The following is a 17557-nucleotide window of genomic DNA, read 5'->3' as shown; positions in this document are numbered from 1 at the left end:
TATTTCAGATTTTAGAATTTGATATTTGAACTTGATTTATTCTTGTCCTTTTGATTATGCTATATCCATAGTTGTCTAGGCGACGCCTTGGCATCCTGGCGGTATGAGGGAGTGTGTGGCGAGAGGCGCCTCAGAGAAAACACATAAGGCGGCCGCCTCAGTGTATAAGGAGTCTCCTGAGCGTCCGAGGCGATGCCTGGGACGCATTTTACTGCTAGGCGACCGCCTTATGGCTTTTAAAAAATTCACAACTTTAGTTATTCCAAATCAAAGGCCTAAACTGAATTGGAAACTAGATTTCAATTAGAAATCATCTAATGGCTGCATGGTTACATAAATGATGCTTGAGAAACATGGGATCATTTTGTAACATTAATTCAATAAAAAAAACACAAAAGGGAAAATCGAACGAAACCCAACCCAAATCCCTAACTCTTATTCCCTCTTGATTCTTCGTCTCTGCTGCTCTCACGGTCTTGCCCTCTGCTACTCCTCTCCCTGAGCGTCGGGGACACCACCGGCGACATCGACGACGCCACTGGAGACATCGACGACGCCCTTTGTGACACCGGTGACGAAATATAGTTGTCTCTCAATTCTTCCTCTCTGCTACCCCTCTCCCTCAGCGTCGACGATGCCCTTTGTGACGCCAGTGACGGACTATGGAGTCTTCTTCCTCTTTGCTACTCTCGCCCTCTGCTACTCCTCTCCCTGAGCATCAATGATGCCACCAGTGACAGCCAGCGACACCGGTGACAGTCAGAGACATCACCGGTGACAGCCAGCAACGTCGGCGACAACCCGAAACATCTCAGGCGACACCAATAGTGTATTGTACTCTCTTTTTCAGTCCAAATTTTAATTAATTGATCGACTTCTGCAGTTTTCATGCTACTCTCTTACTTCTGCTTCTTCCCCCCCCCCCCTCATAGGCTCATACGAAAGCCACCGTAGTTGCGGCGGCGGCGGTCACCATCTTAGGCGACGGTATGTCACCGAATTTTTTTTCCTGCAATTGTTATAACCTTTTTTTTTTCTTTTTCAGGTGTGGTTGTTGCATTCTTGATATACTGTTTGGTGTATTATCACTGTGTTGCTTTTTTTTTTTTTTCCCGCGATTTGTTCCCAAGCATGAATTTTTCACAAGCAAAAAAATTTTCTAGGGGTGGGGGAGTCTAATAAAATTTTATATGCCAAACACTAAGCCCAATCTATGGTCTCATGGTGTCAAATTTTGTTTATTAAGGGACTATGGTGTGATGTAGATTAATCTTCTGCTACTAACTTAACTGGGTTGAGATTATTCTTTTCTTTGGTAACTTCAGCTGTTGCTGCTGTAAGTGGAGGCTTTCTTACACTGTAACATTGACAATAAGATACCTAGGATCAATTAATTAGAAGAAGGTATTTAACTAGATGGATGTTATGTTGGATGCAACAAGGAAATGTCCAAAGTCTCCTTAAACTGATATAATGCTAATTAAGGTACTATAGAGTTTAAAATTCAAGGGCACTTAAGTGAATGCATGGGGCTTAAGTGTATATACGTTAGGCACTGTTCTGGATATTAGAACTATAGCTAGTGAATATCAGGTGGGGTATTTTTGGGTTTGCTCATTTCTCCTTTTTAGTTTTTTTTTTTTTTTTTTTTTTTTTTTTTTCATCATCTTCATCTTATATTTTCGGAATAGAAGCTTGATTATCAATTTATCATGAAGTGAGATGATTAGATGAATGCATAGGATTTTTAATTTTATTGTGGTGTGGGTCGTGTGGCATGGTGCAAAATTCAAATTATACAGTATCATTATCAACTTTATTATTGTTTTTAATTTTGGTTGGTTATATGTGTATGTAACTATGTTTCATGTTTTTTATTGTAGATATTTACTAGTTATTTAAAATGACCTCAAGGCCCTCAAGTGATAATCAGGCGGCTGCTTCTAGTCAGCCTATTCCTAGTGGGGTGAAGCCTATGATCCCTCAAAAGACCCAAAGAGAAAGGCCAAGTCAAATGACCCAGGGTGCAAAAATATGGGTATTGGCCAGATGTTGCTGATAGGAATACAGTCAGATGCAGTTTGTGCAACAAAAACTATAAAGGAGGAATTAAAAGATTGAAGCAACATCTAGTGGGTGGATATGGGGATGTTGTGAAGTGCACCAAGACCACTGCAGCAATTGCCCAAGAGATGAATGCAGTGTTGATGAAAAATAAAAAGAGGGCTGCTGTTACTGATTTGGATAATGAGGAGTATGAAGACATTCAAATTGGAGAAGAACATCCTATTCTTACCTCTAGGCCCTCTACTGGAGGAAGTACATTACCTAGTGTAGGGTCTGAGGTTGAGGTGTGCTCCAAGATACCAAGCTCTAGAACTGCATCAAAGAGACTGAAAAGTGCCCTTAATAAGGCACCAGTAAGGGGTCCCATGGATATGCATGTTAGACGCACTCCTGAAGAACTTGTTGAAGAAAGGAGGGCTAAGGGTGCTACTCAAACAACCATCTTGAATAGAATGAGATCTCATGAAGAAAAGAAGCGAGTGGATAACCACATTGATGATTGGATGTATCAGTGTGGCATTCCATTCAATGCAGTTAAAGCTAAAAGCTTTGAGGTGATGGTCGAGTCTATTGCACAATATGGTTTTGTGTATAAGCCCCCAAGTTACCATGAAGTCAGGGTGCCTTTGTTGAAGAGTGCAAAAGAAAGAACAATGGAGATAAGGAAAAATTATGAAAAGTATTAGAGGAAGTATGGATGCACACTCATGTCTGATGGGTGGACTGGCAAAAAGGGTAGGCATCTCATCAATTTTCTTGTCAATTGTCCAGAGGGAACATTCTTCCTTAGTTCTGTGGATGCATCTAGCCAGGTGCAAGATGCAAACATGCTCTTTCAGTTATTGGATAGCAAAGTTGAAGAAATTGGGGAAGAGCATGTACTTCAAGTGGTGACTGATAATGCCTCAAATTACAAAGCAACAAGGGCATTATTAATGGAGAAGAGGACTAGATTATATTGTGCAGCCCATTGTCTTGATTTGATGCTAGAGGACATTGGAAATTTGAAACAATATAAGAAAGTGATAATTCAGGGGAAGAGAATTACCACTTTCATTTATAGGCACACAAGATTGCTGGAGGCCTTGAGACAGAAGACAAATGGCAGGGATCTTATGAGGGCTGCAGTGACTAGGTTTGCCACTTCATTCTTGACATTGCAAAGCTTATTGAAACACAAGGATGATTTAAGGCACTTATTCATTTCTGAGGAGTGGACAAATTCCAATTTGTCCAAGACAGAAGCAAGGAAAAAAGTAGCTGAAACAACTTTTTCTACAGCATTTTGGCATGGTGTGGAGGATTGTATTAAAGCATCACAACCTCTTATGATTGTATTGAGGATTGTGGATGCTAATGAAAGACCCGCATTGCCTGAAGTGTTTGTAGCCATACAAGAGGCTAAAAGAAGAATAAAGGAAAATTTTGGAGGCAAATAACGACTCTGGAAGAAAGTCATACAAATCATTGATAGGCGATGGGAGTGTCAGATGGAGAGACCTCTATATGGTGCAGCCAATTTTTTGAATCCTGGGAAGTTCTACAACTTAGATGATGTAGATGATTATGAGTTGATCACTTCTCTCCAAACTTCTTTCAATGAAGTTGTTGGAAGACTAGTGCCTGATGTACATCAACAAGATAAGATATTGTCTTGGGTAAGTAACTACAAGGAAGGTAGAGGTCCTTTCTCCACAGCTATGACTATCAGACAGCGTACAACTATGAGTCCTCGTAAGTTTTTACTTGTATATTTTATTTTTAGTTATACTTATTTGGTTTGTAACTCTACCTATTATGTTAATTTTTTTTTTTTAATACTATAGTTACATGGTGGGATACACATGGAGGAATTGCTTTTGAGCTTACAAAGATTGCACGGAGGATACTAGGCCTTTGTTGTTCTTCCTCTGGTTGTGAACGGAATTGGAGCACATTTGAGTTTGTAAGTATTAAGTGATTCAAGTATTTAAAACACTTTTAAATTTAAATTTAGAAGAATGACTTGGGATTCTTTTCAATTGCTTATGAATTCAGATTCACACCAAGAAGAGGAATAGGGTGGAACATGAAAGGTTGCATGATCTAGCTTTTGTTCAGTACAATTGCCGTCTTCAAGAAAGGTTCGATGAAAGGCGATTAAAGGGTAGAAATTATGATCCACTACTCCTTGATGAGCTTGACTGGAGCATTGAGTGGATGGTTAATCAGCCTAATGATTTAGTCCATCCTGAGGGTGATCTTACTTAGAGCACTGTTGATAGAGCTATAGGGGCATCTTCATCACTTGAGGGCCAGAATAGACCGAGGAGATGTCAACCAAGTGGATCAACATCTGGTGGAGTTAATATATGTTACTCACGTCGCAAGTCTTTGGAGAGGGTGGTTGAGGAACATGACTCTGAATTTGATGGAGACATGGAAGAAGAGGAAGATTTGCATGATGATGAGAACATTGCAGATGATTTTGGTTTGAGGTCTACCTCTTTGGAGCAACAACAAGTTCGAGAAGATCTCCCACTTGCTACCAATTTGCTTGATGATGATTATGACTAGCTAACTTATACTTTTCTATTAGGAATTTTGGATATGGATTGTGGATTTTTATTGGGAATTTTGGATATGGGTGTGTTGGTATATTTGGGATTTGGACTTTAGATTTTAGATATAAGTGGGACTGTTTGCTTAAATATTTAAAACTTTCTATTTAGATATAATATGTTTTGTTTCATTTTCTTCTTTTACTTGTGAGGATATTTGGCTACAGCTCAACAATGTAGAAGAGGTGGAGTTGTAGGTGCTGGTGGAGGTGGAGCCGTGGAGTTGTAGGAGGTGCTGGTGGAGGTGACATTTAATGAAGGTATGTTGTCTAATGTTTATTTGTTTTGCTCATACATCTATGTGTTTACTATTTAGTTACATTTTATTGTATCTTGATTCTTGTTAATGATAGTATGATACTTGAAATTTATTTAGGACCTATTATGTGTGGTTTGTAGAATGTTGGATGACTTGAGGTAGGCTAAATGGCTAATATTAGGTTTTTTTATTATATATAAGATATGTTTATAATGAATTAGTGTATAAGATGTACACTAAAAAGTACAAATTTCACTTAAAACGCCTCGACCGCCTCAAAAGTGCCTCGTCGACTCATCACCCCAACTAGCTAAAACCGCATCGCATCGCCTCGTCGCCGTGACAATTATGGCTATATCATATATTTGTATGGAATTGTCACTGAACCTAGATCCTGCAGTGTATCACCCTCACGGGCATCCGGTATGACCAGATTCGGCTGGGTGGGGTGTAACATATATATTACTCAGATGGGATGTTTCTTGAAATGAGGGAGGGGGACAGGATAATCTTTAAAGTTATCTCTCTATTATTTTGGGCTCAGATCAGGGTGAAGCTTAAATTGACTGCAGGGTTACAGGGGGTTAGGCAATGCACCCCCCCCCAACTTATTAAGGTTTTGGATGGCTGGTTAGAGAAATATGAGGTTTCTTGATTTTGGATTAATAAACATGACTTTATGCATCTGATAATGCTCTCCTGCTATCATTTTTGTGTATATAAGGGCTTTGAGAAATTTGTATTTACACACTTACTAGACTCTAGTTTTCATTAGTCATAGCTCTCTACGATCATCTTGGCTGTGGACGTCACAAACAACTGGATCATTTAAAGCTTTGTATAATTGTTAATTTTGCATCATTTTTCTCTCCAATATCAGCTCTAGGTTATTTTTGCTTCCAAACAAAGCATAGTTTATTATGTGTAATATATATAGCATAGTAAAATAGCATGAATAGAAATGAAGTTGATCATAACTTCTTTTTTCTTTCTTCTTTTTTGGGGTGTGGTTGCAGAGGAATGTAAACCCAAACAAAACTTCACACTATGCAACAACTGATCGGTGTGTACCTTCTAACTCCTCTTTGTCCACTTGTATGTTCAACGACTTGGCATACGCAAAAAATCCAACCATCAACTGGCATGGCATGCTGTTTGGTCCAACTTGGAGCGTTGCAGATTGCAAATCAGACAAATCAATAGAAATAAAGACATTTTATAAACACCAAAAAGTGTAAACAACTATTAAAATGAAAGAAATGCGTACTGTACATGGGTGATTAGTTAACATTAGAATATTAAAGGGGAAAAAACATCCACCAACTAGTTTATGAAGATATATAGATATTACAATGTGATCCCATTATTCCACAACACCTTGAAATAGTTACAGAAAAGCAGAACTTTGTTTGGTAGCTTCAGGGTGCAAGCCCCTCACAACCAAAGGGTTTCAAAGACTACCTTATTACCTTTGACTTATGAGATAAATGATTGTTCAAGCATACTCAAAAAAGATTCAGTAAGCCAGAATAAAGTAGCTCTTAAGTTACTTATACAACGCAGAAAGCAAAAAGGAAATAAAGGAAGTAAGCACATCCGGGTAGAGAACCACAGTAGCTCAAACAGAACATGGTTGAAAGGGATTGAACAACGACACCACAACCACATCCCTGGTCTCTTTTACAACCATAAAATTTCAGTGCATAATTTTCTTAGGGCCTGTTTGGTTACATGAGTCTGGAGATTTCAAATATCTAGAGATTTCAAATCTATAGATTTTAAATCTATGGAGTTATAATTTATAAAATTAGATGTTTGGTTGTGGAATGAAATCTATGGATTCATCCTAAAATACTAATTGATCGACGTGATTTTTGTGAATGTGCAAATGTATAATTTTTTTGAAATCTCTGGATTTCACCCCTTACCCATAAATCTACAGATTCACGTTTTTAGTGTAAAAAGGTGAATCTCTAGATTTCATGAATCTAGAGATTTTTACAACCAAACGGGTATAATTCTCAGATTCATGAATCCAGAGATTTCAAATCTCTGGATTCATGTAACCAAACAGGCCCTTATGTGGTCGAGTAAACTTCTAAAGTTGATTACAAACTAAAGCAATCAGTAGAACACTTAATGGTTGAAAAAAAAAAAGTGGAAATGTCAAATACAAGGTATGTCATAATTCCACCCTCTCTTACATCATGTTCAATAATTGATTGACCTCTTCCTTAAATACATGGGGAGGATATCCCTGATAGCAGGTGCGATCCCACCCAAGGTCCCAGACCTTATGGAAGTTCCCTGCCTAGGCTGAATCTCCAAGGTTGCTGCTTGGTAAGCTGGAGTGGCACTAAACAGAGGTTTCTAAGGTCTTAGACTTATAACAACGGAGTCCCATGCCAAGGTATAAATCTTTCCTACAGAGGATAAAGGAACACCCTTCCGAAAGCTCAAAACACAAATGAATATCCAATAACCTAATTCCCTCCTTAGTCATCCATGATGTTGTATAAATAGAAACATTACACTTTGGGATAAAATATCAAAGTAACTTGGTCAAACTGATGTAACCTAGGGTGTAGGCCAATCTTTAAGATCCACTCAATTAAAACCAGCGCTAATAGGATTAAAACCTTGCTGTTTAGGTCAACATCTCACAGGATAGCAGCAAATAATCCTCCAAACAACTCACGGACAGGCTAATTTGAAGCCCAAGTCTCAGGGTTAGGTTTAGGGTAGTCAAATGTTAATCAGGATGGGATCAGGATTAAGCCAGATTAGGTCTACGGCTGGAATTTAATGAAAATTTTTCTGTTTTAACAGAGAGGTAATTGCACAATTCTACAAGCTAGGATTTGTATGCTTTAGGGCTAGATTAACTCTGATCTTATTATTTTATAAAGCAGATGATACTCCGATTGAAGCAGGCACTAAGCTCAAAGAGAAAGAGGGAATACCAGTGGATAAAGGGAGAAATCAAAGGCTGGTTAGGAAATTGATTTATTTGTCCCACACCAGGCTTGACATTGCTTTTTTAGTAAACCTAGTGAGTTAGTTTGTGCATGACCCATATTCAACTCATATGAATGCAATTACTAGAATACTTCAATATTTGAAGTCTACACCAAGAAAGGGAATACTCATCACCCACATATAATTTGGAAGGAAGCATATACAGATGCAGATTCAGCTAGTTCCCCTGACAGAAATGTGTAATGGATATGCACATTTGTTGGGGGCAATCTAGTGACCTGGAGAAGTAAGAAGCAAAATATGTGGCATTGTCTAGTACAAAAGCAAAGTACAGATCCATAGTTCGAGAAGTATGTGAGCCTCCATGGTTGAAGTGTCTATTAGAAAGTATTGGGTTTCCTATTACAAGCCCCATGATGTATTGTGACAGCAAGGCTGCCATCAGTATAGCCAATAATCAATACAACATGATTGTACCAAACTTACTAAGATAGACAAATTTCTTGTCAAGGCAAAGTTGGAGCAAGGTCTCATATGCATGCTTTTGTGAGGTCTGGAGACCAAGTGGCTGACATCTTCACCGAAGGACTGAAGGAAGGAGACTTTCTCCCTATTTTGAGCAAGTTGGGCATGACTAACATCTATGCCTCAACTTAAGGGGGAGAGTTGGTTGGTTCGGTTGGTTTGTGGGTTGGTCCACCTATAATTTGTGGTTCAGTTTATTATTATTTAGTTGGTTATTTCCCAATGAGGGTAATTGGGTAATATTGTATATTTCACATTATTAGAAATAAGAGGCTTGGGGGGTCACATTGATCATCCAAGTCATCAATTATTTCCACAATCGGCCATGGCCAACAATTGGTACCGACCCTCTAGCGAAGCCTGTAAACAAGCTGATGTTCAACAAATTGAAATTACTGCCAGATTGGAAATAGGGAACTTCATGCTATTGTCAGATTGCCATCTCAAGAAGGGATATTGTCTACTTCACTTTATCATGAAGAAAATAGTCCCAATGCTCGCCCATTATCAATAGAATTTTCTGTTAAGGACTTAGCTGATACAATCATACAACACAAAAAAACACCAAGGAGTATGGGCAGAAAACCTTAAACTGAAAGCATGCAACAAAGTAGACCACTCGGTTCCTAGTTTCAATCACAAGTTGGCCACTGCTAAGGCTACATTTTTTTCCAGATGATTGGGTATGGATTGGTCACGGAACTAGCATGGCTGTGTGGCAAGCATGTGAAGACCAAGCTTCTAATCTACCTTCACCTTAAGGACAAGGTGAATTTTAAGGGGGTGAAAATGTTAGGACCCTTGGAGAATGCCATGTAGAGGAGAGAGAACAGGATTATCACTACCAACTTCTGGTTGGTGGAGTATAAAAGGGGGGAGATAACTGAGGGCAGGGAATGGTTATTTTGCGTAAGGACTTGGGCAGCCTTTGGCTGAGGGGACTGCAAGGTGTAGGGGGTGACTGGCACTATCAAAACCAGTGTTATCATTATTTGTGTTTGTTCCTTGTTATTTCAGTAATAGAATCTTGTTTATTTCTGTATTTGAGATGTGGGTCCTTAACAGAAGTCTAGGATAAAAATAAAAAATAAAAACCTTAAGAATAGGAATCCACCTTGGAAGGGAGGAAAGTAGCAGTTGACTAGGGATGGTCAATTGCAGATCGACCGGCGCAGGTCAATCACTGAGGGACCAGCTCTACCTAGGCTGATTGACAGGCCCCTGCTGTCAAGACAGAATGAGGCATAGGACCTTAGGAGAGGTTTCAACATGTATGCTGATACCTGTAAATCAGGTCTATGGACAGAGACGCTAGTTTGGGAAGGTCACACAGGAGGTCTTACACCAAATCAAGCGAATTCTCTTTGAAACCAAGGTGAGAGATTTTGTGCTAGGCTCTATGGTTGTGCTTTCTTATGAAACCATATTTTTTATTTTCATCTGAGAACTATATGATTGAATACCATGAACTTACCACTATTATGTGCATGCGCACATTAAGATGATGGGCGTGAATATGAAATCTTAGGAATGATCGTTATATGAGAATGTTGATACTGTCTAGGTGGTAATTCAGCAAGTTGTATTTAATTTCGGAAATGGCACATGAATAAGATTATATAAAATAAGATCTGAAGAGCATGAATACACGAGCATGTATGGGTTCCAATATGTAAATGCATGACAGCGTATACAATGCATGGTTAGGTAAAACCTAGATATGCTACAGCCCTACCAAAAGGATGGTTTTGTACAACCCATGGTGTGGGTTCTATTTTATGCTTGCTATGAGTGAACCAAGGTGATAAGTGAATTGAGTGATGTGAGGTGATGAATGATAGAGAGATGTGAGGTGAAGAGTGACAAAGGGATGAGAGGTGACGAGTGCAGTGTTACTTGTGGGTTTCCAAAAGCAATGGCTGAATCCTTGAGGGGCCACAAGGTGACACTAGCATACTTTCATTAGTTTACCAAGGGGCTTTCCACAGCAAAGGCCAAATACCTGAGGGGGGCCCCAAGGTATCCAATAGGGTTGCTGTGTGTGCTAGCCAAAAGTGAAGGCCAAATGCGTTTGGGCTAGTGTCATAGTTAGAGAAGCATCATAAGAAGATGACCATTGCATGGCTAGGTATATCCCCATGTCAAGGCCTTACACAACCAAAGCAAAAGAGTTGGATAACCCATGGTGGTTGAAGGGAGAGTGTGAGGGAGAGAACACTTACCCTATTGATTTTGGGATTCCAAAGGGAAGCTCAAATCCGTGAGAGACACATCTCAACAACATTGCACATTGAACAGCAAGCAGGGATTGCAATTTTGGTTTCGAGGCTGGTTTTCGACCAGCCAAAGAAACTGAGATATGGTGGTTTCGACCCAAATTTCAATCAAAACTTGGAACTTTTCTCCCGAGTTTCAACAAGTTTCAACAAATTTTCAGCATTTTCTCTCAAGTTTCGACAAGTTTTGACAAATGAGTTATTGCTTAAGTGTGAAACAAAGTTTGAAATCACAGAATCTAGCCAAAAAAGGGTTTGGAGGTTAAAACTCAATGGTTGAAACCCAGCAGAAGCTATCAAAACCTGTGAATTCTCACAGGTTTCCACATGTTTTGACCATTTCAGTCAAAACTTGGTACTTTTCCGATTCCACCTGGGTGTCATCTCCAAAAATTCTACCAAGTGGAGTTACTAAGAGGGGGCTAGTCCTAAAGTAATGGCCAAATCTATGAGAGGTTGGTTTCCAACATTGTATGTGTGATTAGTAGTTAACACACATGCATATGTTAATATTGTATATGTTAGCATACAAAATCGTAATTATTCATTCATCATATCTTTTGTGTGTTTCCCCTCACAAGTGGAACTCACCCAATGGATATTTTCTCTTTTAACATAAGGAGATAGGTATGGGGGCCTCTGTGGGGCAGGAGGATCAAGGATACAAGGGCAATGGTGGAGAGGCAATGACTAAGTAGGAAGATGCTAGGCAAGACGCATTGTGTGCATGCTATACATGGTTGTCAAGGTGGTAAGGCGACCAAAGCGGTTGGGGCTCTGTTTAGGCGATTAGGCGACAAAGCAGTGCATGCTATATTTATATGTGGTATTTGAATATCTTACATCTCATTTTCTTTACTTATGTGATGTAAACCCAAAATATAGGGTTTAGTAATTGATGTAAGCCCTCAATCTAAGGTTCACACTTAGGATCTTACTCAATTATACCAGCACTAAAACTAGAGCTTGAATACCTTGCAGTTATGGTGTAGAGGCTGATTTAATTTAGGGTAATAGGGCCAATAAGATTTAGGTATGGCTTAGAGGTATAGGATTTAATGGAATTCAAGTCTGAACCTTGCTGCAATGTAAATTCAAATTTGAGCGTTTTAAGTTCAAGGTATTGAAAGTTGAGGTTTGATAGGAATTAGGGTTTCTAGGGGGGATGGCTAGGGCTAGGGTTATCGCCGAAGGTTGGTGAATGTAATCTTTAAAGGAATTAGGGTTTGAAAGAAGGGTTTGAAGTTTATGAATGAAAGTAGGGTTAGGATTTCGGGGGTTTGACTGAAGAATATGAAGTTAGGCTTTATTAGGGTTTTGGGAGAACGGAGGGGCTGTAATTGGGGTTGAAGATCAGGGGAGAGGGGGGGGAGTTTGATTCCTAAAGGGGGTTGCTATTGGGTAAGGGAAGTAGGAGATGCAGGATTTTAGGGTTTGGGAAAATCCTTGTTTTAAAATTCTGGAAATCCTAAGCTGTCGCAAGAGAATAGAAGAAAAGAAGAAGACAGAATAGAGTGGGGCTGTGATGAAGAATGGGTGATGGGGAATGAAGGGAATAGGGGAGGGGAAGGTTACAGGATGCTGTATTTGAATTATTAGGGTGGGCATGGGGGTTTTTGGCACAGGAAAAGGGGGAAGGGATTTAGAAGGCTGTGAGTGGGAAAAGAAGAAGAAGAAGAAGGTAGGAGCTGGGTGGGGTTTTTCGTACTTACTTGATGATGATAATGGGGATTTGAAAAACTTCAAAATCTGCAGAATATCTCCTACAACAGCAGCTACAAGTCCCCCTAATCCTTGCACCTTCAAAACTCAAATTTTATTATTCATCAAATCAATCTTTTACAAGCTAGATAGCCTTTATTTACAGCCTTACATGTGTGTAATCACATTAGGACTCAACATAAGAATGTTGCACAAACTTGGACTCTAACTGCCAATGGAGGAGTAGTAGGATGGTTAGGAACCTGCTTCTCAGTGGAGAGGTCATGGGTTCAACTCTTACCGGCGGCATATGTAATATCCCTATCCCTATATATAAAAAGCGCCTTTGTACCAAAAAAAAAAACTTGGACTCTAACTAGTCTTGAGACTCACACGCAAACAAGGACTCTCTCATAACTCTTCTTAGCCTCTTAGGATGATCCAAATTGTGAATAGAGTAGATATGGACCCCTTGTAAGAAGTGGGCTGAAACTGCATGAATCCCTTTCTAATTGGGACTCTAAACCTAACTGAGACTCTTCAATAACTTGTCCTATCCTCAACCAAATTCAAAAAAAAAAAAGTAGATCTAAACTCTTGATAGGACTCTAAGTGAAACTAGGTTAGATTTCTTTGACTAGGGGACCTAAAATGACCAAAATACCCTACCCAAGTTTGGCTTCCTCTTCCTCCTTGGGTTGTATGGTGTGGGCAACAACCCTAGGCCTTGTTTTTGCTAATGGGTGGTTCTCTGGGGTTGGCCTTTCTAGTTACATCAGCTCTCCATTTCTTAAAAACATTCATCCCCAATGAAAAAGTGGAATTCCTTTGTCCTGACTTAATGCTTCTGAAGTCATGAATGGCATTCCCTTTCATTTCTTGAGGTGGAACCACTATGAGCTACTGGTCTTGGCTTACATTCTTCTAGTTTTGTTGAGGGTGTGCTTCTTCGTAGCTTCCTCTGGAAGGTTGAGTGGTAAAAAGAAAATCATCTACCTTTTGTGTTCAAACACATACTTGTTCTCCCTACTAGTGACGGTGACATTGTTGTCATCCAACGAAGTTCTCCTATGGATGATGTCTATTAGCTCCTTGGGGACAGCATCACACCAAATTTCTTTGGAGTGGGAATGTAAGCTTATTAGTACAAGGTACCTAGAAACATAGTCCAAATTTCAGTCAAAACCACTAAAAGTTTGACCAGAATTTCGGTTTTTTGCCCAGTTGAGACAAAACGAGGGGAGAAAATTGTTTCCTTGGTTTTAAAGGAGATGGTTGAAAATTCGACTGAGATAGGTTTCAATCAAAAGCTGTTAAAACCCTACTAAAAAAAGTTACAAAACTCAGTCGAGTTCTGTGAAACTTTGCAAAACTCACAGGTGCCTCTAATTGAAACTCTAAGATTTCCCCAATTTTTTGCCATTCTTGCCTCTTTTCACCTCATTGACTCAAAAATCATCACCCTTTTGTCTTTCTCAACCTTGTTTGCCACTTGTTCCATGGTTATAGTCCTCATCTTGGGCTATCCATTAAGACCATCACACCCAGTTATGCCAGTTCAGTCCTCATCATCAGGTTTGAGCCTACGGCCTGAGGACACATTGCCTAGGTTGGAATTTAGCTTATGTTGACGAGGCCACCTATAGAAGGCCAATGACAAAGTTCCTGGCGAAGTATAAGCGTACCATGACATGGCCTACTTTTATAAAGTAACCAAAGTACAATGTGTCATCACTACCAGAGGCAGAGGCGACGGAACCTTTCCATCTGATTCGGCTACTAGAGAGTCATTAGGACCCTTAAGACCTTTGTCCTGACCACGTTTTTGTATATTAGTATTAGTATTTTTTTAGTTATTTTGTAAGGATAGTTTAGGGTTTTCTTTCCACTACTAGGAGTTATCAAATTTTATCTTATTTCCTTTTGTTATTGGGGGTATTTTTGAAAGCTCCTTTTTTATTTTTTTCTTTAAATGTGTAACCACCAAAGAAGGGGCAAGATTTATAAAAGAATTAGAAAGAAAAGGAAGAGACGACTCCTGCTGCTACTCTCTTCACCCCTGGCAGAACCAGCTTCTTCCCCCCTCTCCAGCTAAGCTTTCTTCCCTCCTTTTACCCTTATTTCGCACCACAAAAATGCTCCTCTTTCCTCTACAAATATCTACTGTCATTTTCTCTAAAGAAGTCATATTTTCTTTCCTGATTTTTTTTTTTTCTTCTTCCCTATATCCCACAGCTGTTCTGTGTTTCTGCAGAAATTTTTCTTCCCTTGTTTCTTACTTGTCTTTCTGCTGTTCTTCCATATGTTATGCTGCATCATATCACTGTCTGTTCTAGCATAATACCTGCTATACTGCCTTGCTGCCTATTGCTGTCGTTTCATCTTAGACTCTTGCTTTGCTGCTAGTTCTCCTTCCCTCTCTTTCCCTTTGATTTCTGTTTTTCTTTAATTTCTACCTATTGCAGTTCTGTTTCTTCTACTGTTAGTGCTGCCATTCATACTTAATTGCTGGATACATATTTTGGATTTATTGTTTTAGTCTTATTGGTGTTTTGGGATAGGATTAGTCCTCGTTTGGATGAGATTAATATTGTTTATGTATCTTGAACCTCATTGGATTAATAAAGCATATCACTTGTTGCTGAAATTTTTAATTCATTGAATTTAATGCCCCACCCCTCCTTGCCTAGTAGTGTGGATTGATCTAGAAAGGACTCTCAATTGTTTTCCTAAGTCTTTGGTATTTGCATATTACTTATAATCTTACTTGCTGAATTTTAATTCCATTATTGATCTCTAAGTGTGAGTTCAGATATGTGCTGTGCCAACCCTCCCCTCATGATTTAGGATCCTGTTCCTTGTAGAATACCCTAGTCTCTAGGGCTGTCCTACACCATTCTATCACTAGGATTTTAGACATCACATTCAGCTGTGGGTCTGGGTCCATGTTTTACTCATCATATTCATCATCAGTGTCTACTTCCAGTGGAGATTCAAAGCTTTTAACCAAGGAGGATGGGATTCATATGGTATAATACCACACTCAGGAACACTTTTAGGGTTTTGGGAATGGGAGGGAGGGTTTTATGGGTCATGGTATTCTCTAGTTAGGTTGATTTTGAGTTGTCTAATGGTTTAGGGAAGAAGTGGGTTAAAAAAGCCTAGATGGATTGAGAAGGAAAAACAGTTGGGGTTTTAACAAATTGGAACAGGGTGGGATAGGGTTCAAAATTTAGGAAATGGGGCTAGGAAAAGCTTGAGGCAAGGGTGGGGGAAGTATCTTGGTCAACCTTTCTTCCTTCTTTTCTTTTCTTTCTCTTTTCTCATTCTTTTCTTGGTTGCGCAAGACTGTGGGGCTGTTTTTGGGGTTCCGAAGGTGAGGGCAAGGAAGAAAATTCGACCAAAACAGGAATTTCGACCTCACAAAAGGCCGAAATTTCGATGTTTTGGTCGAAATTTCGGTCAAAACTGAACACTTTTTTTTGGAAATTGGAACTTCAATTTTGGGCCTGATATGGACTCAAAATGATTTGGATTCTTGCATACTACCTATTTCAAACATAATAAAAACTAGTATTTTGCCAAAAAAAAAAAAAAACATTAAAAAATTATCATTCAGGTATACTAACAAATGACTGGTTCCAACAAGTGCAAACTGTATTGCATACAAGCATAGAATCATCAACATACATGAATTGTTTGGTAGAATGACTACATATACAACACGTCTACAAAATAAATGACTGACTAAATCAAGTGATGGTGTCACACATATATTATTAAGTTGAAGCCTATATATCATATATACATAAAATAAAAATACATAATTAAGAAAATAATTATTAAAATTAGAAAATGAAAAAATGGTAGCAAATAATAAAAAGATAAGTTTAACAAAACACAATCATAGATCATAGTCCTAGGTTAAACATATATTAATTTCAAGACAATACAAGATCATTTAAGGCATGAACAAAACAAAAATAAAAAAAGGGGAAGTTTGGAATTGTTGGGTATGGCTCATGCTTCACATTCTATTGTTGCCAGAGTTTCCTTTGTAGCTGTTGTGGCTTAGGAGGTGTTTGGAGGCAAAAAAATGAGCAAAAGAGGTGTTTGAAGGTAAAGAAGTCATGGAAATTAGGTGAAAATGGGATAGAAATCAACAAAAACTAAGGAAAAACAAGTTAGAATGTTGAAATGGTCGAAATTTCGGTGAAAATGGTTGAAATTTCAATTGAGACCTCCGAAATGGTCGAAATCTCCGAAATTTCGACCGAAATTTGATACTTCCGAAATAATTGGAATTTCGTTTCGTTTTTTAAAAATGCAGACATTTTGACCGAATTTCGACAATTTCGGTCGAATTTTCTTCTATGGGTGAGGGATCCTAGACGAGAAGACTATCATCCATAGAACTGGATAGTCTCCTACATGAAGGTTAAATGGAGGAAACACACCTCTGAAGAGGCTTAATGGAAGTGAGAGGATCGAATGGAAGAGAGGTACTCCTATCTGAACTCCCAAGTATCAAACTTCGAGACTAAATTTTTATAAGGAGAAGATGTAATACCCAACTAGAACCCTAACCCAATGCTATGATGTAGGACATGAACTCGAGCACACATGACAGGATTGGGAAGATGGATTGTGCATTTCCAAGGGATGCACATCATAGAGACCGAATAATAGGTAATATGACATGTTTAAATATTTTGCTAACTGCATTATAATCAGGTTCACAAGAAAACTAGGACAAGTTAGGGTTAGAATTGGAACTTGAGTACTTATGAAATAAAGGACTTTAAGTCTAGAAAGCAATGCAAAAAGAAGCCTATAAGACCTAACTACTGCAACGATGGTGGTTTCAGCCAAACTCCCAAGTTAAATGTAAATTGTTAAATATTCTAGTCAAGTATACCTGTAGATCGCTATGCAACTAGGATGGTATTCACACCTAGAAGCTACAAATTGAAGTAGTTGGCTAGAGGAAACATTGTTGGAAGTCTGTTTGGGATAAGAAAACACTAAGAATTGGAATCCAAATTGCAAGGGGGAAAGGTGGCGGCTGATCTTCCCAGGCCAATCGACTGGCCCCTGTTGAGAAATACAATGTTGATAGAATGGCTCCATTAATCAGTGTGATCTCAAGC

At 38.9% G+C, this 17557-nt stretch overlaps 1 protein-coding gene across 2 annotated transcripts in view; it reads right to left on the bottom strand.

Moving 5' to 3' along the window:
* Window positions 1-17557, bottom strand: part of NUDX19 (nudix hydrolase homolog 19) — a 68509-nt gene that overhangs the window by 13497 nt on the left and 37455 nt on the right. The window contains exon 5 of one of the 2 annotated variants that reach the window (XM_089164572.1): window positions 5998-6090. The exons of the other annotated variant lie outside the window; for it this stretch is intronic. Within the exon in view, the coding sequence (XP_089020698.1) occupies window positions 5998-6090 (93 nt within the window). The remainder of the gene's footprint in view (window positions 1-5997; window positions 6091-17557) is intronic. 2 annotated transcript variants of the gene reach the window in all.

Source organism: Hakea prostrata, chromosome 8 (assembly GCF_041222555.1).
Source record: "Hakea prostrata isolate BN-2017 chromosome 8, UWA_Hpros_2, whole genome shotgun sequence".
Lineage (NCBI taxonomy): Eukaryota > Viridiplantae > Streptophyta > Magnoliopsida > Proteales > Proteaceae > Hakea > Hakea prostrata.
Note: the sequence above shows the minus strand (reverse complement) of the source record. Positions and strands in the feature narration are given on the sequence as shown.